Raw genomic sequence first — 25,588 nt, 5'->3', positions numbered from 1 at the left:
CACTGGTAATAAAATCAATGGAGAGGCAAAATGAAAGGGTAAGGGGGAGGGGAAGGGAAGCACTCGAATCAGCATTCCCACTCGCTTCTGGCAAACACATTTTGTTGAGTTTCCCATTAACCCGACATATTAACATTTCATGAGCACATAAATATTTAATGGTGACACCATACATGCATATAACGTAAGGCAGAATTACAGCAATCAATAAGAATGCCAGGGAAATAGTTAAGGCACTGTGTATTGCTATACAGCAAATTAAATGGCAATTTGAGTAATCAATATGTAAAGCAGCCTTGAAACGATCCTCAGACACAATCTCCGCAAGCATCATCTTTTAGCATTTGCTGTGCAAAATAAGGCAGAGCCGACATGTTACATTTCTGTAAGAAAGGAAGATAGAAGGCTCTTTACTACATCTAAACATCTGTAGGCAAATTTGACAGATACAGATCTTCTGCAAGAAACAGCAATGGTAAAAAGGGAAAGGAAAAAAAAAAGAGAGGTTCTTATAAATAACCAGAGAGGAATCATTCCTAGTCTTGGCAACAGATTTACAACATTCACTATTATATTTGTAATACTCTTTTCACGACTTTGCGACTCATATCCTGTTCCAAAGAAAAATGCTATAAATACAGTTGATAAGGGCATGATTTTAATGTTATTTCCTTTATCACTCTGGTTATGGAGGAGAAATAAGCAGGGAATGGACATGTTTACTTCATAAACTGGTGAAAACAATAGCAGGGAAAGAAACATAACACACAGCTCTAGACTGATAATACTTTTGTATGTCTACAGAGCATATTGCTAATTTGATTCACGTTTCTATCACAACATTATTTTACCAAGGAAAGGAAAGTAGTGAGGAAGTCACGAAGCCCACACAACCTTCATTCAAATGGAGGTCTATCATTAATGCTCACGAAGTGGCTGCACCCTATTATCTTCCTCCTCCTTCCCCTCACAAATCCACAGTGAGTTGCAGATCCATCACACTTCACGATCGGCAGGTACAGTTGTTGAATTTTGCTTGAGGGAAACAAATATTTAAAGGCAAATATCACGGATAATTTAAGAGAACCCTTGGCACCATAGAATCAGAGCATCATGTTGGAAAAGACCTTTAAGTCCAACTGTTAACCTAATACTGCCCGGTCTGCCACTAAACCATGTCCCTAAGCACCACATGTACACATCTTTTAAATATCTCCAGGGATGGTGACTCCACCACTTCCCTGGGCAGCCTCTTCCAATGGTTGACCACTCTTTCAGTTAAGAAATTTTTCCTAATGTCCAAGCTAAACCTCCCCTGGCATGACTTGAGGCCATTTCCTCTCATCCTATCACTTGTTACTTGGGAGAAGAGACCAACCCCCACCTGGCTACAACCTCCTTTCAGGTAGTTGTAGAGAGCAATAAGGTCTCCCCTCAGCCTCTTCTTCTCCAGGCTAAACAACCTCAGTTCCCTCGGCCACTCCTCACAAGACCTGTTCTCCAGACCCTTCACCAGTTTTGTTGCCCTTCTCTGGACACGCTCCAGCACCTCAAGGTCTTTCTTACACTGTGGCACCTAAAACTGCACAGTGTTCGAGGTGCGGCCTCACCAGTGCTGAGCACAGGGGCACAATCACTTCCCTACTCCTGCTGGCCACACTATTTCCGCTACAGGCCAGGACACTGTCGGCTGCCTTGGCCACCTGGGCACACTGCCGGCTGATACTCCATCTTCCTTCAGTCCTACCTTGACTGTGGTCTGCTTGGCTGCCAACCTACTTCTGCCTATTTTTCCCTTCTTCATCCTTGCAGAGCTACAGAATTAGGAAGGTCCAAGATGGAAACAAAGCTTCTAGTACACTAGATGTTATACAGACAAAAAAAAAAAAAAAAAAAACACAACAGCTCATGGTACAGGAGTACTAAGTTCTGCAGATCCTCTTTTCCTCTGTTCCTTTGATCAATACCGCCCATTACTATGAGGCAAAGCAGAAAACCACCATGATATGTAACACTCAGTAACAGTAACATTTTTTTTTCTTTAGGGAAAAGTGAAAAAAAAAAACAAACAAAGAGACAAAAATCTCAAGAAAAAGAAAATTACCAAGCGATGGCAGCCAGGAAAAGTTTGAGTGATGAAAAGACATTAAGGAGCAAGACAGGAGAGAGAGTTGATTTTTTATAGAATAGATTGTTCTTTTAAAAAAAGCAAAAAACAAACCAAAACAACTACAGCTCGGAAAAAGGAAGGAAAAAAAGAGAAAGTGCGTGAGAGAAGCATAGAATGAAAACAAAATGATATCACAAGAAGAATGAGATGAATTGATTAGCAGAAAAGGAGAAAGGAAGAGATCTAAAAATGTTTTTAAAAATGCAAGAAGGTGACATTTTTAGGAAATCAGTGTTATCCATTTTCTTGACATTTCTACAGATGAAACTGTAGCCTATTGAGGCATGAGAATTTGACAGTATTTGTAGCAGAATACAGATCTGTACAGTTTTTACTATTTTTAAGCTACCTACTATATGTATTTATCCTCTCCTATTTACAAATTCCTTTTGTAGATAGAAGAGAAACATTTCCCAATTACAAAACAAAACCAAAGAGCGATCAGAAAGAGAAATGAAGGCTTGATTGTGTTTCCCAAGGTAGACCTTCAGGCAGTATTGGTCAGCAACTGGTGAGAGCTGAATTTCTTCTGGGATGTAGGTATAAGAATTGCCTGAAGCGCCCTGTTTCCTCTAAAGCCAAAAGCCTTTTCAACAAGTGGAAGGCAGCCATCCAACACCTAATCGTCCAACAATGAATTTAGAAAGACACAGGAAAGAATATTCCTCCTTAGAAAATATGTTAGGTTGTTGCTTTTAACTGCAAGTTCTTTCGTACTTCCTCTTGTGTTATAATCAATGGTGCTCAGCATCACTCAAAGAAGGCTCACCTGCCTTTACAAGACATCTTCCAAAGGCATGAACAATAACATAAAATAAATTCAAGTGTCATGCCAAGATCACAGAAGAGTAATGCAAAATCTCCAGTAGCAAAAAAAAAAAAAAAAAAAAGATTTTTCTAACTTTATAGCAATGTTCCTTTATGATCTTCCATTGAATTATTCATCGAGTCCATCGCTACCTCAGCAGCACAAAACAGACCCTCAGAGGCACAGTGGACTAAATGAAGAATTTCCCACATTTGACTACCATGTGCTTAAAAATCTGCATCAGCTTCAATAACAAAGCTTATACCTGCAACTAAGAGTTAATGACTGTCAAGAGGCAAAGTTTTGAAGACAGGTATATTCAAAACCTTCCTCATCAAAATCCAGGAGGATAAAACCACCAGGCAGAAATATTTCTCCTTCACTGGGAAGGAATATCGACTTAGTCAATCCCTTAATCCCTCACATTAAAGATGAAATTGGCTCAAAGTATACTGCCCACAGCAACTGCAGATGCGATTCTCAGATTCCTGAACCAACCTCAGAAATTGGCAATGGAATAGAAATTCATTATGACTAGGAAGTAAATACAGAAGTGAAATGCAAGACCCACTATAGCTGCATCAATACTTATAATAAATCCCACAGCAGATAGTGCAGCAATGCTTGTTGAACTATTAAAAAGGAGCATTTCCCCACCCCTATTTCGTAGTACTATCTAAAATGATCCTGTGTTAATAGAGAACAAGTTTTCTACCAGTCTGCTGTAGCCTAATACCAAGAGGTTCAGAAAGCTAGTTAGTAAAGATGGTAAAAAACCTCCTTAGACTCAAAATGAAAAGTCGGGCAGCATTTTAATATCCAAAAATTGCAGGGATGCTCTTCCTTTTCTGGACATCACTTTTCCTTTTCCTAAGCCTCTTTATCACACACAATAGGCTTCACCATTCCCTGCTTTAAGTAACTCTAGGAAGCAAGTCCTAAGGATATGCTTCCTGAGAAGGATATGGGACTCTTACTCCAGACAGACTCAGTTTCCATTCATCCTCTTCACCAAATTTGCTTTCTTCCTAAGGCAGCTTGTCATTTGCCTCAACTCCAGCATCAGTGTTCTTCCAAGATCCTTCACTAGCACTGTCCTCTCTGTCTTTTTATCTTCAACATCTTATCTTCAATTTCCCATGCTTCCTCTCTCCCTTATCTCAGCCTTCCTTCACATTCCTGAGGCATTACAGAAATTCCTCATGGCAAAACTAAAACAAAGCAACAGTTATGTCTATCTTCCTCAGGAAGGTACTAGAATTGCAATTAAAGTAGAGATTTAAGAGAAGAGCTGAGACCTACTACAGATACTGGAAAAGAAGAAGAAAGGAGCCACTGACATGAGAAACACAGATGCAAAGCCGTGTCTTATTGAAGGGACATCTAGTTAAAGGACCATGTTAAGGATCAGACACTAAGAGTCTGATATGTGCTTTGTGGTGCACAACTATGAATAAGCACCTGGGGGCTAACCAGCGCATAGGGTGAGGAAGTGCACTGTAACCTGCTGCTCCTGGGGAGAACTGCTAACAGAAAGCATGGAGCCCACTATGGCAAAGCAGATAGGAGGCAGTGACACAGTCATATGTGGCAGGAGGGGAAAAAAAAGCATTTGATTTATGTCCTTATATAACAATATATAGGCAAGAGGATGAATTCAAACTGTCGTGGTAATATTACAGCTGTGTTTGACTCTGCAGCCATAAAACACTTCTAACAAAGATGGCTCATAACTTCCAATGCTTGGTTTTCTTCCAGAAAATTATGGTGTGTTTGTTTACCCCCTCTTTTAAAAGAAATCTAGTGCCAAATTATCACAAGCTAAATTTGGATGGTTCTGCAGTTGATTACCTAGCAATAAATTTTGCCTCTCACACGAAGTACCTTAGCATGAAGCAGAATTGTATTGTCCTTATTTTCCATCAAAAACTAAATACACAGTGGTTTGTCTTGAAATATTATGTATCTTCCCCCTTTCTTTGCCACTCCATGAACAACCAACCAAATCACTGTAAAGCACGTTGGTAAGACCCCAGATGAGAAGGCCCAGCTGCCATGTCATCAGAAGCAGCACCAGGATGTGCTCTTCACTTCCCACAGGCAGGTGGGCAGTGATTTGGTGCTGACCTGGTCCAGTTTGAAAACTACTAGCCAAGTATTCCTCTTCCCTCCGTGCCCCACGCAAATGCGAGGAGGCAATGCTTTCTCTGCAATCCTCTCCTTGCTCACCTGTGGCAGGACGTGGAGGGCAGGAAACTGCAGTACCTGCAGAATATAGGAAGTTTTTGAATTTTCTTCAGGCCCTACTAGTGCCCTAACATTAATGAGTATGGATACATTAGAAAAGCATCAACCTTTATTGCACATCAGTGAGACTGGCAGCCAGAGTAAATGGGAAAACCTGAGAGACTCCACAGCTAGTCTTCTCTCCCCATGAATACACATCCTGGCTTTACAGGTGGATGGATCATGGCTCCACAAAAGCCAGCCAAATCCTTCTGTGCTACTGCTGCAACTCACGGTATGATTCAAAACATTCTGAAGACAACAGTTAGACTTGCAACAACTTTTGGGCCCTTTGGATCAGGACATTGTTTAGCCAACAACTTCCATATACGTAGGAAAGTTTAGGTGTGGTATGAATGGTGAGAAGTGATCTGAACATATGCAGGACTGTAACACTGTCATATGTATCCCATAGTGAATACTACACAGGGCTGTGCAGAGGTTGCCATGACTCCCTTACAATTCTCTTCCTCCCTCAGTATGAACTTAACTCTATATTTATGCTGCAACCAGCCACTCCAGACTTTTGCCTCCTTACTGCGGAGGACCCACTTCAATTCCGCCAGCAGTGACAGAGGCCCTGGGAGCAAAATACACAACTTCCTGATTTGTTGTTATGGAAAGCAGAGACATTGAGTGATGTTTGGGGGGGGGGGAGGGGTGGGGGGTGGGGGGAAACGCAGGCAGAAAACCAGTTAGATATCTGAGTGGAAGGCAAGAACAGAAACGAGAACACATTAGCAGGCTGGGAACTGCTGGGCTTAGGCAATTAGGTCTCATGTGGAAAACTGCATTCCTTCACCAGACACACCAGTAAGACTCTGTACAAAGCTCACTTTTCTCTCTACTTTTAGCAGAGCAGAAATAAATTACATCCCTTTTCCAACCATTTCTGGGGGAAAAAAATGGCACGGCAGAAATCAAGCTCAGTTTTATCTTGGAAAATGATGAAATTTTATGTTGGACTACTCGTATCTGATCAGGCTAGAACGAGTAGGCGTGAGGAGACTTTGTGAATTGGCGGAAGGATGTGTAGGCAGCCTCCTATACAACAACTGCATCGGTTAGAAAGTATACGGCAGACAGTCTGACTGTGACTCAACCCATTATAGTTCTGAAAGGTCTCTGCAGGATGCCGGCAATCTTCCTGCCTGCATCACGGGCACTCACAAACAGCACCTGCTCCTCCACTGCGACTTCTAAAAGCTTTAAAAGGAAAAGAACTCCCTTCTCAACCTTTCCGAAAGCAGCAACTCAACTAGCTGCTGGGGAAGAAGCGCCTCTGTATCACAGCTGTGTGAATAACTGATTTTCTAGCTCAGCAGATGCAGGGGAAAGCGGATTTTCTACTACTGACCCTAAACCACCTCAATTTTTAATTTTCAGGTAATCAAAATAATTCTTGGTGCAACCAAAGTCCAAACATTGTTTTGGTTTGGAACATTCTAATCACTTTTAAAATTTGTTTTAAATACAAGAAGAGAAAATTTAGGAACATACCTCTAAATATTTTACACATCATTCACAAAAATGTAGTAGCAACGAATCCATTATAAAACATACCAAGGGATTAATAAGCCAAACTTTTCAGCATGGATTTCAACACTGCTTTCCCACCCTAGTGACAATATTTTATACTTAAATTTTATACTCAATATCTAACAAATATTTGCATGAAATAGATAAAATCAGTGGAAAAAGGGATAAACCTTCTCTTCTACAGACAAGGGACCTGAATTTCAGGCTGCAGTAAAATGATCGCTTTCCAAGCAATACTTATTTTTTCCTACACATATGAAGAACCTACTAATCTAATAAATGGCAAACAATTGGGCATAAACTTGGGTAGCCAGCTGGGCAGAATCCAAATACGTAGACAGCCAATGCTCAGACCTGGAGCTGCTGTTTATTTGCAGTTTCTGCCTGAAGCACCAATCTCTTGTGCTTAGACAAAATGAAGAGACACATTATGTGTCTTCTCAAAGCAGAATCTCATCCCAAAGAAGCAGTGACACCTTCTAGAATATGGCTGGTCATAAGCACAGAAGAAAAATATAGACAAGCCACCAACTTGTCAGTCATCAAAGGCAAATTCATTAGAAGGAGAAGTGTGGACCCCACCAGAGACAATGTTGTTCATATAGCACTTCTTTGTGACTCAGCTGACCTACTGTGAAATACAGTAACCTCTCATAAAATCCTATGCTCCCTCCCAGATGAAGGTTATCACTATAGTTAGATGCCTGTGAGGAAATGTAAACTAAGAGAATATTGCAATTGTAGTACATTAGAAGCTAAGGTGTAATTGCTGTAAATTCAGTCTACCCAACGGCATCCACTCTTTCTGCCTGGAAACACTGTTAAATTAGCCAAGATCCAAGATGAACGGCAGCCCATTCACAACTGCAGCAGTAGCTTTGATTTTGCTGCCTGCTATCAAGAACACCTGAATGAACACTGACTGCACATACAAGGGTCAACTTACCATAACTGCAAAGCTAATGTTTCTATAGAAGCATCCCAGGCACAAACATGGCACACTTAAACAAGTATCAAATTTCCCTTTTGGGGTTACAAATAAAAGGAGTGCTCCATTTTGGCTCCTTTAGCTTGCACTTCACACCAACATAAGTAAGTATCAGTATTTTACATCAATATTAGCAATCACTGACATGCATAGGTACAAAAAAACAAAATCAGGCAAACGAGTACAGGCCTACAAACACATACACATACAAAATATTTCAGTTTCATGTATTTATATCTCTCTCCTCATTCTGTCTTGAAAACAAACTGGATCTGAATAGTCCTGCACCACAAATTCCCACACAAATCAATGACAAAGCGCCAATAAATGAAGATACTAGTAGCAATGGTGGCACAATAGTATTTCCATGGGAACGTTTTCCTCAGACCCCTTTTACACTCAAGAAAGTTTTGAAGGCACACTGCTACAAGTTACCAAAAAGAAAAGTCTAAAGATAACTGCACTGAATAAAGTCTGTTTTAAACGGTACCTTATAATTTTATATTTAAAATTAGTAGAATGTGAAGTTGAAGTAGTTTCGGAAAAGAGCAAATTGGAACCGGGGCGGGGGAGGGGATGGACTTGTCTGCTCCAAAAGAACAAAAAAAAATTATCTGTCACAAAGCTTTATTCCAATCATTTTCTTCACTGTTAACTTTAATTATACCGTCTGACTGTCCTATAATTACGTAGCTTGGGAAGCTGCCAATTATTTTCTGTGGAAAATTTTAAAATTTCTTACAAAGATTCAACATTACTTCCATCAATTCATTCCACATAGTATGTCACCACCTTTTAAAAGCAAAGCCTCTGACGATAGCAATTGATTATTTAAGTGGAACATGAAAAAAATGCAGTGCGTATCAGTCACTGATAGCACCAGACAATTAATAAAAGAAGAGAAAGAAAACCTAACTCAACAGGAAACTAATTCAATAGGAAGCTTTTTTAAAAATTCAAATTATAGCTAAGGACACCACACAATCAAAGAAAACATGGGTTTTTTTCCCCTCCACTAAACAACCTTTCTTCTGGAGGCTCCAGTCATATTGTATAGTAAACAAAAAACTGGGATTCACAAGTAATTAACTCAAAGTCGAAATAAAGAAAAACAACATTGTGTTTATCTGAAAGAAGACAGCAAGCAAAGAAAACATATTACTGTAATTTCAGGAATAAGTATCCAACAGAAAAAAAAGGAGAATTACAGAAATGGAGTGTGGGGAAGTAGGTAAGAGAGAATCAGACAGGAAAAAAAGTCTGGTTATTTTTGTTTCCTCCTTCACCACATGACACCCATGTTTTCACCTTGAAATGCCTTCTGCTTTCAAGATGCAGAGTTACCCATCTGCTCCACTGCCTTCACACCCATGGTTCTTCAACACATTGCAATTGTATTTACTCTTCCTATGAGTACTTTTCTTTGCTACTGGTTTTTGAAGCCCCAATGCCGCCCCCTCAAAGAGCACTTCAGTTTCAGACATCCTTCAGACACCTAACTCTTCCATTTATTATACAAATTATTTTTAAGCAGAATCACTTATGAGAGGCAGAAGGAGGAATGAAAAGGGAAGAGACTACTTATTGCCTGTCTTCTAACTTCTCCTTACCCGTTTTTTTCAGTAATACAAGGAGATATCTTACTAAGGGCCATGCAGCTGAGGCATCATAAGAGCATGGCAGGTCAGACTGCCCATTAAAATGCAGCACTGGCAATACACTCAGGGAAACCATCATGACTTCCTGATAGTGTCCTTGCTTAATACAACACATTCTGCCAGCAGAAACCTCATATTTTCCAAGTTCATTTCAAGCCAGCTCTGGTTTCCAGTCTCAATTTTTAATTACTACACAGCACAGATATAATCTCATTTGGGGTCTTAGGAATTAACCCGTGGTACAGCAATCAACTGTACTGCAAAGGGCCAAGTTGAAAATAGTCTCTCCTCCTAGGAAACAAAATATTTCCTAGTAACAACAATGAAAAAAAGACAAATCGCTCAGTACGCAAGTATTATTTGTACAACTATCAATTTCTTGTGGAAACTTAATCTTGACCACTGAGAGAATTTTTGTTAGTGTATAAGAGTAGAAACATAGCTGAAAAAATAAGCAAGGTCAACAAGTTGTGCAAGTAGAGAAACTGGTGTTGTGGGAGCTTTAGTAGCCAAAGGCCATGAAGAAAGTGTAATATTAGATGCAAAATAAAGAACTCAAAATGAGAAGGAAACAGGCATGACAGGACCCACAGAACCTACTGTACATCAGCCAGTAAGTCAAGGAGGTGAAAAGGTAGAAAGTACGTGTCTCTTGCAATCAAAGACCAGCAACGCTGTAGGAGTTGCACGACATGTTCAGCATGCTGTTAACGTGACAAGGTGGACCACCACAGGTAAGTGAGCTACCGTGCCAGTAATACTAGTATAAGCACTAAGTAGAACTACTCAGGAAAGATGAGTAGGCTAACATATTTCCAAGGCATGTTAACAGTTCCCAAAGCAGCTTTGGGCAAGCAATTTAATCTGAGCATGCCCCAGTATGGCATTCCTAGTGTACGCGTATTCCTTCTCAGGTGGGAAATACATGAAGCACCTAGACACTCTCCTAACAGGAACCAAACAAGAATAAAAACAGGCATCTCAAAATAACAGCAAAAACTCTCAGTAATGCAGCAGCAAAAATACTGCATTATAGAAACAAAGCTGAGCCAGCAACAAAGTCCTTTCTAAAGAGTGGCTAATTACATGCTACACTGAACCCAATTTTTAAGTCAGCATTTGCAAGATGAAAATGAAAAATAAGAAAAAACTGAGAGATGTCAATGAAAGCTCTATTTCAACAGAATTTCAGTCCTCTTTAAATTCTTTCAGCAGTCTTTGAAACACAACTGTCATTTGGGAGCACTAGTTACCCCTACTACGTATACACTCTAAACTTAAAGAGTTTTCAAACAAAGCTCATGAAGCACAGTTTATCCACAGAACACACTCATTGCCCAGTACATTAAATAGCCCTTAATTTCCGGGGTTTATAGGGGTGGATAAATATTGCTGTATTGCATGCTACCACAGTTTCTGTTAACAGTCATTGCTAGATCGAGGCAGAAGAGAAAGATATATTTTAAGAGCAGAACTTACAATCTTGTGGTCTCCTATTATGTGCACGGATCAAGCTGACATGGATATCATCGGGCCCTTTACGAACCTCTTAGAGCTTTGACACTAATCTACATCCAGCAAAAACTAGATGATAATGCATTAAAATATCACTCAACTTTTTAGTAGAAACGGTTGGTGTGTCTACTGTCTCCTTGCTATACACAACCTGCTTTAAGCCGGTCTGCACGTGTGCTTTTTCTTGGGGAGTTAAACCATGCCTACTATCTCAAGACACTGACTTTCTAGGCTATCCTCTACTCTCATCTGTGCTTGCTAGGTTTACACTGGCCAACTAAATGATTTCAGCAAAGGTCAGGAAAAGTTGTTCTATTCAGAGGCAGGTATTATTCAGCTGTATGGCTCTTCTTGTAAGGACGGAACACATAACTTGCTTTAACTACCCTTGAAATAACAAATGTAGGAAGTGTACTGGGCAGAGAGCAGGAACGGGTTGTGCAAGTGAATCATGATGCTTTTAACCTATTTTTCTCCAAGCATTACCTCACCTACAGCAGTGGTTTTAGAGGGAGCATCTTAACTCTCAGGACACTGCCAACTCAGTCACTTATCAAGGCATTTGCTCATCAAAGCCTCCTTTCCACAGATAACCCTAACAATTTTTGGTAGACTTAGAACAGGGCAGAGAATTCTGCACAATTACTCATTTCTGAGCTTATGGACATCCACCATGCATCTGAAAAAGACACAAGCTCACCTCTCTTCTCTTTACACGCCTGAGCAAAAAGCAATATTTGCAAAAAGTAATATCTACAATATTTGACTTGGCAATGACAGACTAGACAGCTGTACAGCTTTCTCCCAAAGCTTTTACACAGTTATTGCATGTTTTAGTGTTACATAGTCTGCCTTTCTAGAGTTTGTTGTTAATGATATCAGGATTCTGAACCTCCTCTTCAAAGTCAACTGTAAACATGATATAATCACTGAGAACAGGCAACCACACAGAGATGAAGACTTACCCGTATATAAGCATCCTGGTGATGTTTAGCGAAGTACAGCATGTTGTCAAGGGCTAGCATTCCTGGAGGGGTCTGCGTAAAATCCATTGCTGGGTTTACATGATTCTGTAAAAAGATAACAGGATCATTCAACTAGCATCTTTGCAAAAGCTATCAGCTCCCTAGTGATGTGCACCGTGTTAGCACGATGTGCGAAAAAGTCCAGCAACACAGCTCTTTTTGCTGAGCAGAGAACTCTGAACAAGGAAATGGTCCATGCCTCAAAGAACTTGAAAGCCATATGCAAACACTAAGAGGCTGGCATGTCAGTCATTCGCTTCTGTAGCTACAGAATGGAGTTTCCCAACGGTTCTGTGCTTTAGAAGCACAGATCTCTAAGTCCTTCATGGCAGATAAGACTCCTCAGTGGTACTACAGACTGAAAGCACTATTTACATGAAAATGCAGATATACATTCAAACAGCCACCAAAACACGTATTTATACAACTGCTATGGAACGATTTCAAATAAACCACAAAAAGGAGAAAAAAACCTACTAGATTCAAAAGCTGTATTAAGTTCATTGGATCTGGTGGCCTCCCAAACACAAAGGGCGTTAAGACAAAAGTGTATAAAATTAAACAGATTCACCTTGTGGAATTCACGTAAATTTTTGGTTACATTCTGAATCTATGAATTTCAACTATGGAATTAATGAATGAACATACCTAATATAACCAAAACTTGTTAGCTTCTACGAGCACCTACAAATTTCAAATGTTCAGTTTTACACACTACATGAAAAACTACATTTGCTCAAAATACTCATTAATCCAGTCCATCTTTTGATTGGATGAAATTAAATGTACATTTGACTAAGTTTCACATAGTTCATGGTTTAGATATGAGCATTTGCCTGACTACAGACAGGCTTGAAAACACCACAGAAGCTGCTCAGAAAAACAAAGACCCAAGAGTACGTGTCCATCAAAAAATGCCTATCATCTGCTATTCTCTTTTATCAATATCACCTTTGCAATGTCTCCAGTTCCACTTATCATTCTGATACAGAATGATTTCCCTACTCACTCTGTGATGGCATTTCTATTCTGCAAGACCCTGCTAACAGAGACTTTAAAAGTGCATTTACTAGCAGAAAACTGGCTAGCAAAGAATAGCACAGATTTCTTCTTCCATCAGTCTGTTTCTGCTGTGTGCTCAAGGTCTGATCCACCCACCTCACTGCCAAAAGCATGGGGTTTACTACTTTTCCTCATGTTAAGTCTGCCAGGCCATAAAGTTGTAGAAATGTGAGATTTCACTCTCTTGCTCATCTTACCTTTAGATGTATGATAGGTTGGTTTTAGCCAGTCAATAATTCATAGTCACATGAAGGATTTAAAATATTAGAAAGCAAAAATTATACATTAAGATGGCTGCCACAACTTTAAAAGTAGACAAAGATTTTGTGCTGAAGATGGCATGCACAACCTGTTTATCTTACATCTCTGGCTTAAAACTGGTATACAAGCAAAACAATGATAATGTCATTATTTTGCAATAGGGAATCAAGAGGATGTCTGGAATCCTACATTTTATATGGAAATACCTATGCAGTAGATATTTCAGAATCATGGCAGTAGTCTAAGGTGGGAAAACAAAGGCTTACTAAGTTGTGTTTTCCAAAATTTCTCTTTTTTAAACTTTTTTTTTTTCAGCTGTTCATCTGAATGACAAACAGAAACCCTTCATGGCTATTTCCCCAACTCAACATTCCATCTTCAACACGTGAGACATTTGTCAGAACATTCAAAATCAGTACAAGACTGCTTCACACACATCACAAGCCCAACAGACTTCACTTTCTGTGAGAAGAAAACCTCCCTTCCTATAACCTTCAAGCATTCCACAAAGTGCACTTTAAGAGTGGCTGAGCCTGGCAGACACACAAATGCCCCCACCCCAAACCCAGTAGGACCTTCTATGCATTTGAAACCACCTTCATTTTGGGTGTAAAGTACAAGTCCTGGGGAACATCGCTTGATACTTAGCCTTGCCATGAGGTACATTTCCTTGGGAAAGCTATTGGGAAGCTGTCAACAGGGAACCATACAGCACTTAACAATGCTTTTTGTAAGCAGAACTTCGGCATAGGGCTGCACATACGCTTTTCACCCCCATGCTACAGCACAGGCAGAGTATACTTGGACAAACACCTAGCAAGCAGAGAGCATCAAGACCCATCTACCTTTCTCCAGCTATTAAAATACTAGCACTCATTTCACTGGTATTTATAAACAACGCTAAAATAAAAGCAGGACACTGAAATAAAAAGGCTGACCAGTTGCTTGAACAGTCCATAGAATCATTAGGTTAGAATAACCTCTGAGATCATCAGGTCCAACTGTTGACCTAATACCACCATGCCCAGAAGTGCCACATCTACACTTTTTTTGAATACCTCCAGGGACGGTGACTCCACCACTTCCCTGGGCAGCCTGTGCCACTGCTTCACCACTCCTTCAGTAAAGAAATTTTTCCTAATGTCCAAGCTAAACTTCCCCTGGTGCAACTTGAAGCCATTTTCTCTTGTCCTATCACTTGTTACTTTGGAGAAGAGACTCACCCTCACCTCACTACAACCTCCTTTCACATAGTTGTAGAAGCAATAAAGTCTCCCCTCAGCCTCCCGACTAAACAACCCCAGTTCCTTAGTCACTCTTCATAAGACCTGTTCTCCAGACCCTTCACCAGCTTTGTAATTCTACATCTCCAATTATATAGAAAGATCAACCAGAAAGAGTGAGGGCATAAGAAATCTCACCTCATTTACTAAGGATGATTCATTTTGTCTCTTACCATCACTACTAGATCTATGCTCAATCAGAAAAGCCATCTCTCCATCACTTACTACTTTTTCTCCAAGTCAAGCCTATAAAACGAGCTATTTTCAGTTGTTTGTTTCAAAAGCTTCTCTCACTTTGGATCCCAGGTTAAGTAGGGCTCGATCTTCAGCTCTGTTAAGTCAAACGACTGGAGGTACACCAGTTGATAATAGTTGAGTATCCACAAGACAGTTGTGGCATGTGTGAGACAATACATTATCTTCAATTATTCTTCAAATTCAAAAGGAGCGTTAGCTGCTTTGTTCCCTTCCTTCATTCTCCCTACCCCTACAGACACCCTTCTCTTAAAATGTTGAATGTTTGTTGTTGAAATATTAACTTATTGAGAGTGGGTTTAGAAATGAGATACAAAGCTAAATTATCTAAAATGCTGTAGTGAATAATTCAGAAGTATGCAAACACCCCCACCTACAACATAATTTATTAAATATATGGAATACAATGCTTCAGGCATATCAGTTGCATCTGTTTAGCATCAAGTCTATTGCATTTTTCTCTGTATAAAAAGCCAAGAGTAAGAAATACAAATGGAACAGATTGGTTATCTCCAGTTTTTCAGATAATTTTTTTTTTTTTTCCATTAGGCTGAGTAATATCTATGCATCTTTCAGCTTCAAGGTCTGAGCAGTATTTAAAAGCTCACGCTCTTATACCATACATGTTAACATACCAAAAGAATCAAGAATATGTTAGCCAGCTTAGTAGGGTATTGTGGAAATGAAAATTCATTCTTTTGGATAAGATGTAAACCCAAAGTCATGTCTGCTTATGCCATTTAAAAAAAATTATGTGGCATGTTTCATGAGATTCCGGATATTCTTGATAAATTCCAGTGCTATAATTATATTCAGACACCTTAGCATTCTCATACAGTCCTAGCTGTGTAAAGCTTTCTGCTCTGTCCTGAACGGCTCCACTATCTTACTTTCGGCTTCCAAGGCAATCTCTGAGGGATGTATAGATTTCAGTCACCAGAATGTGTCCTTACACTGAGACACCTAATCACAGCAATGGTGTACTGTCTACAGATAATGGCTAATACAATAAGCATCGCTTGTTCTGTGTATTATTCCTAACAACAGTATCTTCCATGTGAACGTGCTGAATCACAGAAACCATTTATTTCCCTGCATTCCTAGTCTATTAACGTACAAGCTTTTTACTTCTGTCTTGACAGATATTGACAGCTTATCACAGATTTTGCATCAGTGCTATGTGCAGCTATGTAAATCAGCTGCCAAGCCATGCTAGTTTGTCCCGAAAGCTGCTTGCAGTAGGTGCTAGACCCGGTAATAGCTGTTCTACACAGAAGAGCAAACCTCTTTTTTCCCAACCCCAAGGCAGCTCAGGTGAAACACTATTCTGTATGCCTCACTTATGCAGGTTTGTCTGACAAAAACACTATGAAGTTTCCCAGGGAGGAATTAGGACTGTAAAAGAACTGATGACAGAAGAACTTCAGAACACCTGAAAAGGAAGAGTCCAATTTAAATGGTGTCAATCTAAAATGAACCCTCTCAAAGCTGGTCATATTCTTCTCAACAGAAAAAGGAACAATCTCTCTACGAAGATAGTGCCAAAGACAGTAATCACTTTCTCCCATCTTCAATTACTTCCACTTACTCATTTTTTTCTTTCTTTTAAATCTAAACCACAGTTCTGTGGGCTAGGAAGGAAAGCAATCACCTGGTTTTACAGCACCTACGCAAAAAACTTTCCCTGGATCAAATGACAAAAATCACAGTAGTAGGTACATGGATGTTTGTTCATAAGAACTCAGGACCCGGAGGGTAGGAACTTTCTAAGTGATATTCACAGTGAATTATGAATTGATAAACTTATGTTGGAAGTATCAACATGCACACAACCTCACCATTTACCCCTTCCTTAAATAATTGTGAAGTTTTACATGCAGAATGTTCCCATCTGTTCATTTACACAAGAATTACAAATATGAAAAAATATTACATTAAAAAAAATTGTGAAGAGGTAGTCAGCTAAAATTCTTAATGAGGAAGTAATTTTGTCTTTTTATTTAATAGCACTGTATTCAAAGAGATGATGATGCACACAACTTCCACCACCCAATTTAATGAGAGTGACTTGGAAATTTCTATGTATTCAACGAAAGCAAGAACTAACAAACAGATTTGTTTTTCTCTTTTTCTCTTGAGATCTCTTTAAATTTGCAAACGTGCTTTTTTTTTTTTACTTCCAAAGCCAGTATTTTAGTTTTTCCAACAGAACTCTATGATAGAATGAAAATATATCTGGAGGATCCCTGAATTTTAAAAAGTGATAATAAAAACACTGTCTACCTCAAGTCAGAAGTATATAAAGCTCAGCAACTGCTATATCTTTGAAAGAATTTGCAGAAAAATATTTTAAGATGCTTTCAGTACAAGTCATTTAAATCACATCCCCACTACCCCATCACGTATAAAGAACTGCAGTATACTTCTACTGGATATAGTGTTCAGAAAGACTTACAAATAATGTTTGCATACAACAATGGTAGTTCTTCCTTTAACTCATATATTTCTACCTTTTCCAGCCTTGTATTTCAGCAAATATTCGACCCGCTTAACTTTTTTTTTTTAATGACACTTTTGTGATACATATTAGTAGACTGCAAATGTTACCCTCCAATAATAAAACTCATTCCAATCTATGTAACATGTTAAGCAACAGCCTTTCTGGATCACGCTTGACCTCACCAACATAAAACCAACCTCAACAGCAAAGAAATCTTAAGCACAGTCTGCACATAATTTTCCCTATAAAGGATTTTTAAAAAATCATAATTTGACTACTGTACTCCCTTAATTCTCTGAGCTACTATGTAATCTAATGTAACTCTACATAAGCCACCACCAGAAATCTGTCCCAATCACTAATGGATGCTACGGTGGTCAGAATTGCAAAAATCTGAACATTGTGGTGGCATAACTACATCAGCTAAAATCATCAGATAAAAATACAAAAGGGCATGTCAAAAGACAAGAACCGCATATTTTCAGCCATGAATAAATTACATGTTGTAAAGCAACACAAAAAGCTCTTGCATAATTCACAGAATCACAGAATGGTTGGGGTTGGAAGGGACCTCTGGAGATCACCTAGTCCAACCCCCCTGCCAAAGCAGGCTCACCTAGAGCAGGTTGCACAGGGTCACGTCCAGGCAGGTTTTGAATATCCCCAGAGAAGGAGACAACCTCCCTGGGCAGCCTGTTCCAGTGCCCTCAGAGCAAACAGGTTTTTCCTCACGTTCAGGTGGAACTTCCTGTGCTTCAATTATTTGAATGACAATGCATTAAATAGGAGCGGCAAGTAGAAACAAATTACCACTCTAAACTCATTTTTACTTCAAAGTCATGTAGTCCTTTATTCTCTAGAATTGCTGTTCTCTAGAATGCTTTCTTGGTTTCTGCAGTTTGGAGGCTAAATCTATGAGTATCCAGGTAGTAGTTAAAGAAGGTGGTCTGGCACCCCCAAAGTAAAGAAGCTTTTCTTCATGTTCAGGTGGAACTTCCTCTGCTCCAGCTTGCACCTGTTGCCCCTTGTCCTGTCACCGGGCGCCATGGAGAAGAGCCTGGCCCCATCCTCTTGACACCTACCCTTCAGCTATTTGTAAGCATTGCTAAGGTCCCCTCTCAGTTTTCTCTTCTCCAGGCTAAAGAGCCCCAGGTCTCTCAGCCTTTCCTCATGAGAGATGCTCCAGTCCCCTTGGCTTCTTCATAGCCCTCCACTGGACTCTCTCCAGTAGTTCCCTGTCCTCTTTGAAGTTGTGGGCCCAGAACTGGACACAGTAGTCCAGATGTGGCCTCACCAGGGCAGAGCAGAGGGGAAGGAGAACCTCTCTCGACCTGCTGGCCACTCTTCTTAATGCACCCCAGGATACCACTGGCCTTCTTGGCCACAAGGGCCCACGGTTCACTTGCTGTCCACCAGGACTCCCAGGCCCTTCTCTGCAGAGCTGCTCTCCAGGAGGTCAACCACCAGCCTGTACTGGTGCACGGGGTTATTCCTCCCCAGGTGCAGGACCCTTCACCTGCCCTTATTGAACCTCATTAAGTTCCTCTCCACCCAAAGAAATTCTTTGTATTTTATACACACCTGTATTACAGCTTTACAGTTACATGGAGCTAATGCTTTGGATATCAAGATCTTAAGCCCTGTGTACTGCCAATAGTTTGAAAGCCTAAAAGAATCTAAAATGAGTGCTATAACCTCGAGTGATAACACACTGTCCAATGCATAACTACTGTGAACCATCTTTCAAGATTTATTTTAGTTAACGAGGACAGACTTTAAAGTTGGATACATGTTTAGCACTCCATAGATTGTTGACTTCCTACTATTGAAGTTATGTTTTCTGGACAAATGAAGTCATCAAGCAGTAACAGGTCATGTACTCTCTCAGGGATATTTAAAATCAATCAATGGGACACGGTCATTTCAATTAAATTTTTTCAGCATGAGAAATTACTACTAGATATCTCCCGGTATCCACTAAATTTACAAAATAACTGAATAAGCAGTCAAACACCCACTTGCAGATCTAGCTAGACTGGGTCGAGAAACTAGAAGCCATACTAGCTTATTACTACTCCACACTTGAGATTACCAGTTTATTTAACAGACACGTCAGCAGATCCTGCCAGATTTCCTGTTCCACGCTTTCGGGCAAAGTCAGACCACTTCAGAGAAAACTGCTGCCGAACAAGGCATGAGTTAATCCAGACCATTTCCAGAAGACTTTCTAGAGGTTTAACTGAAAGGGTGTGAGGCAGGTATCCCTCTAGCCAGGGCAGCTGGAGAGCCACCAAGGGCTAGGGCTTTTCCAGATAGCTCCAGCTTTTCCAACATCATGATGGAAGTATATTACCCATTTCCTGGCCAGCAAGAAATTTTTGTGTTGTTTGAACTACAGCAGTCAAGAAGTATACCAGGATAAACTGGCATGGTGTATCTCCAACCTAAAAAGAAAGAGTGTTATAAATATACATCGTCTTATGACCTTGGAACATGTCAGGAGATCGATTGGTTTAATTTTACCAGTGTCATTAAGGCAGCTTGCCTTTTCTACTTTTCTTCTTAGATGGGATCTAAGGCACAAATCTCATCTGGCCCAGCAGGATAATTATATCAAGCTAGCAAGAAGACAGTCATGTGAGAAAACAGTGTTAACAGTGCTAGCAGGAACAGCAAGCCAAAATAATTAATCCACCTAAACTTGAATATCGTAAATAAACACAGATTAAATGTTTGCATCTAAATGGAAGTTAGACATGGCAGAATCAAAATCTACCCGAGTAATTTTATCTCTGTGAATCCTATCAGATGTGTAAATTACCAAGTCCAAATTTGGCATGAAAAGGCTTTTCTGAGTTCAGGTAAGCTTAATGTCTCTTGAGTAAGGTATACTGTGACTCATTATTTGAGCATAATGGCTGCCATTGTTGCCATAGTGATGTACAAGCATTAACGGTCCTGACTGATGGTTCAAAGAGTACTTATTAAGAGGAAACTCAGAGCTCTTCAATGGGCATCTTGTACAAAGTTAAGGAAATTATACAAAGTAATTAACAAGTGTAGATAAATACATATTTTAGCGTATGGCCAAAACAACACAAGTTGCATAACTGATCAACAAGAAAAAATTGATCTCTAGACCTTTTCATTAAGTAAAATGGAAGGTTCAAAACCAAATTCTGCCACATCCTGGGCTACTTGAATCAGTCTTCTAAGCATAATACCACCAAGACAGCATCCTTTTGATTGTTTTAGTTATATCTCAGGCAGTTTTATCTAAACATTTTTGACATAACATTTGCCTCTGTAATTAAGGTGCATTAATTAAAATGCCTTTCAGTTTGCCTTCTTTTTAAGAACAATTACTTAAATTATAAGCAATCAAGTAAAATCAAGGTAAAAATAATCACTAGAATTTTTCTGAGAGTATGTCTCTACAGGGAACGCACATCAGAAGAGCCCACTTAACTGCTGCAGTTGCCTCTCCCATACGTCATCACTCAGAAGACTTGAGTGAAACTCCGAATGGGATCCTTCCTGCTGTAACAACCGTCAGCTCCAGCAAAGGATATGATACTTACATACTATGCTAGTACTATGTACGTACTACACGGCACAACCACAGAACAAAAAGATTGGCACTCCGTTTACACGGTGACTTATACTTCCCTTGGAACTTCATTAATAACAGTGGCTGGTGACAACCCTGCACCCTTACAAGCTGCATTGCTTTAAGAACGGTGAGATTTGCAAGGAACCTAAACCCTGTGCCTAGTATCACAAAGCTAAGTTGGGATAGATCTTGCTCTCCTTTTAGGTATTTCTGTAAAAACGTTTCACATTTTGCTTTTTAAAGCAAGCTAGCTAAAATGGCTGTCACGTACAAAAGGAAAGGGCCAGGCTGCGTTTAGTTCAAATGAAGAGCAGAGAGAAGTCAGCCCTGTGTTTGACAAAACTCCAGTTCAAAACGAATCAGCCATATGAATCTACTGGCTGCCTGGCAGCCAGATACAACAGCTGTCAAAATTTAAAACCAGGGAACTGAGATGAAATATCATCTGTGGCTAGGCGTATGGAACCACAGTCCCAGGTAAAAAAGCCTGCTGCCACTATGGAGCTCTGTAGTTCACACAGTGCCACTTCTTTTATTACCTGTGACCTGGTCAAGCTTCCAGTAACCACATAGGACAAGCTGAAAGCTAATCTACAGTAAAGGAACTGTCAACATCTATGATATTTTTGCTAACTTTGGACAAATGTCCCCACGTACAAAATGACTAGCTCTTCGGTCAAGTCTTTCCCTTGCCTGAGTACAAACAGCCAAGCTTTGTACATGTCAGAGATGGGTTTGGAAAAAAGGACAAATCCCTCTTAAAACTTTTGAGTCTGTACTTCTGTCTTAAGTTAACAATAGCCTATGCCCATCCTATAACATACCCTCATCTGCCCTCAGAGGTAATTAAAAAAAAAATAAAATAAAGAAGGACAAAAAGCCACTGGATCCATTTCTTGCGGAATTTCAGGTCATTTGACTTCCTTCTTTCTTTGCCTTCCTCTACAGGACTGTGAAGCTCTTGTGACTAGAGCTGTGCTCTGCAAAACGCAGATATGGTTTGCATGTCTGGGCATTGTTCTGCTCCACCTCCAGTTTCCTCCAGACAGACACAAATAAAAGGGGATGGAGCTGCACCAAAATGTAGGAAGACTTAAGAAAATGAAGAAATTTTCAAAAGAACACAATACCATTGCCACTCATGTAGGGGCTGTGTAACAAGCTGACTACATCGAAAAATCAAAATATTCAGAATTGAGAAAACAAGGTGTTTTTAATTTGGGGAAATAATTCAGTTATTCACAAATGAGTCGCTTTTCTCCCCCTTGACTTTTAGTTCATTCACAGGCCTAAGTTAATGAAATCACATATTCAAAGTGAATGTCTAAATCTTTGTAACTGAAAAGAAATATAAATAGTTCATGTTCTATGCTATTTACTGTCCTTTAAATCTTACAACAGGTAAAAAAAAAAAAAAGAGAAATGAGAAGAGAGAACAGAGCAACACATACATTTAAGTAACATATGTATGTGTTTGCGTGCATGCATACACTGGAAAATTGCATAGGCTTAAAAATCTATTTGCAGTAATTAACATTAAATTGGATTTACATTGTTTCACAAAACTATCATCACTTCAATATCAAGCAAGGGTTTGTGTGGAATCAGCTATCTAAGTCAAGCCTTGTGAAACAGATGAAGCCCACACTACAAAAGAAAAGAGATTTTGTTATGTCTGACCGGTTTGGAAGGGGCCTGTTTCTTCATCTTATTTTTTTTTTGTAGGCAAATTCTGAGGCATACAGTATTTGTAGGCAAACACTGTATGCAGTACATAACATCCAAAGAAAGATGTCCAAGATCCATCTCTAAGAAAAGTGGTCAGAAAACAATCAGCAGTAAAAGAACTCTTCTGTTACGATACACTTGAAACAAACTACTCTTCTCTACTACACTCAGTCTATAGCGCTTGCCTGCCCCCACGAGTTTATAACTGGGATGCACATAGTACATGAGCAGCAAACAAGAAAACAATACAGTGAAATCACACATAGTATGTAAAGAACATACACCAGAAATGTAATGTTCCACTGCCCCTAATTCTAAATTAGGACTTTTACATTTGTTAATGGATTTTCTTAAAAAGAGGCGTACTTTTTCAAATCACAAGGAGTTTAAGATTTTTATTTCACAATTTCACAATTAAAAATATTGGAAAGGTATAAAAATATTTTAAAAATCTTTCATCCTCCCTCCACAAAATAACAGAACTTATCCTGTCATTAAGACACTGGCTTAAAGGATGATTCCTCCAACTAAAATTTATATAAGCACAAAACGATCAAATAAAGTATTAAAAAAAAATCAAAAAACAAAAGGATTGAGATTAATACAGAGCCATTTCATTCCCACTGACACACAACCACAGGTAATTCATTCTGATGAGTTTTAACTTCATTCTTAGAGTAATACTGAAAGTTCAAAGAAGGTTGGTAGCCCATCGAACTAGAATATTTTTTTTCTTTCTTTCTTTTAAATCTGTAACTGTAACTTAAAACAATGAAATTTTATGGGAAAGAATGCAGTAGGTCACACACTTACTGGCTCCTAACAGCACCAAGCACAGGATGGCTATGACAGTAAGCTTGCATGGCACCTCAATGATTTCTGTATTTCTGCTTCTCAGGTTTGGAAAGAGTTGATGCTTTGCTGCTATGGCTCACATTTCCAGAACATGGCCTGAGTTGGCAATCAAATTTAAGTTTTTCTGATTACATCCTGAACTACATTTACAAAATCCCATCTTTTACAGATTTGCAGAGACTGTTAAAAACAACACAATCCAGATTGCAAGAAAGTGTACCTGTCACGGAGATCATACAAGGCTGAAAACCACTCTGACACAGGAACAAAATACTGTTTCAGAGGGGAAAAATATCTCACCAGTAAGTGCCAGAGAGAAAAGAAATTCTACTTACAGCATACTGTATAATGAACTGTAACATGCAAGCCAAATTAAGTAACTTTTTATTGCCCCCAGAGGTATCATTTAGCCTAAACATCAAACATCTGCTGGCATTAAACTAAGAAATGGGAATTTACAGCCCAGGACAGTCTTTTCTACTATTTCTAAGGCCAAAATGATTCTGTACCCACGCAAGCGAATTACTGTACAACTTTTGTGAACAACCTACATCTAGTACGATGCTAGTGCCCTCTGCTGTGCAACAGCAGAAATCAGCAGCTTTCTTTTAGAATTCAGATACTCCAAATACTATCAAACCATACAAATATAATAAACGAAGGACTTCTATCTTCAGGTGAATATTAAAGAAAAACAATCCTGACAGACATTCAGTATTACTGTAAAGAGAAGATCTAAGTATTCACTTAGAAAACATACTTTTTTATGCAGAGCTGCATACTGTAAAATAATTAAAATATTAAGCAAACAAAAACATTTGTTAACTTTGGTTTTCAAAAAGTTAAATGGTGACTTTTTTTTTAAAATAGGTTATAAAATTTAAAATCCTTTTTCAGACTGAATTATGTCCATATAGATTCAGGAAATTTAATTGTAATATTAACAACTGGGCTTACTGACTGCAGCTCCTCCAAATGCCAGTATAGACTAGCAAAACCATTAGTTACATTTTTAGTATCATTAGTTCATTTATATTTCCTCCCTCTTCCATTCTGTTTTTCTTTTCTCATACCTCTTATATTTTGTTCAAGTTTCTAATACAGGTTTGAATACCTCTGCTTGGTCTGCCAGAGATCTATCAAGCAGCAACAGTCACAGAAACATTAGGGAAGCAAGGTGTCCAAAGCAAAAGGAAACTTGAGAAAGATGTTTAAATTACAAGTAAAACTGGTTGTGTCACCTGCAGTTCAGGTCGTCTGATACTTGCCATTTTTAGATTCTTTTGATTCTGATACTTTAAAACTATTTTTAATTGTTAGGACAGAATGATTAGCATCTTCTTTAGGTTCAAATGCCTTAGCAAGTTTTAGGAAATTATTTGATCATTTTTAGAAACGTTTTATTAAGCACTGTACTGCTCTTACTAAATCAATTTTTACACAATTGTTTCATCAAGAAACTCCAGCCCACTCATGCTATGCAAGAAAAAGTTCTAATTTAGTAGAAAACTTGTTCTTGTATCAGTCTTGAAATTCCTCTGGAATATAGGCTACATTTGGCCACATCATCACAACTCGGGATGAACTGAATTTAGCAAGTCTCTTTGGAACAGACATATTTTTTTCTGAAGACTCTGCCTGTCCTGAGCATTCCCTGGCCACACCTTCGAGGCTTAGAGAAAAAACAAACCAGGAGTGGAGTGGGAAGAGAAGCTACATAGAAGGGCACACAGCAATAGCAAGAGGAAAGGGTCAAAGTCAAGCATTTGGTAGTGGAAAGGCTTAGAGGACAAAGGAGGGCAAGAGTGGTAGGGCAGAAACCAAGACAGATGGGGAGGAGGACTATAATTATCAGCCTAGGGCTGAACAAGAGAGAAAGATCATGACAGAAATGCAGAGCAAAGTGTAAAGGAGGAGAAAAGCAGAGGCAGATAGAGGAAATACTGAACATGTATGTAATTAACTGTGACAAAGAAGGGAGGGAATAAATTAAGGCTTTAATTACTATCTTATTTCTGCCTTTTCCTAAAAACATTCAACTT

At 39.2% G+C, this 25,588-nt stretch overlaps 1 protein-coding gene across 1 annotated transcript in view; it reads right to left on the bottom strand.

Annotated features, from left to right (window-relative positions):
- ELMO1 (engulfment and cell motility 1) overlaps positions 1-25,588 on the bottom strand; it is a 256,188-nt gene that overhangs the window by 154,636 nt on the left and 75,964 nt on the right. Inside the window, exon 13 of the mRNA XM_086468719.1 lies at positions 11,930-12,034. Within this exon, the coding sequence (XP_086324845.1) occupies positions 11,930-12,034 (105 nt within the window). The remainder of the gene's footprint in view (positions 1-11,929; positions 12,035-25,588) is intronic.

Source organism: Leptosomus discolor, chromosome 7 (assembly GCF_034619465.1).
Source record: "Leptosomus discolor isolate bLepDis1 chromosome 7, bLepDis1.hap2, whole genome shotgun sequence".
Taxonomy (NCBI): Eukaryota; Metazoa; Chordata; class Aves; order Leptosomiformes; family Leptosomidae; genus Leptosomus; species Leptosomus discolor.
Note: the sequence above shows the minus strand (reverse complement) of the source record. Positions and strands in the feature narration are given on the sequence as shown.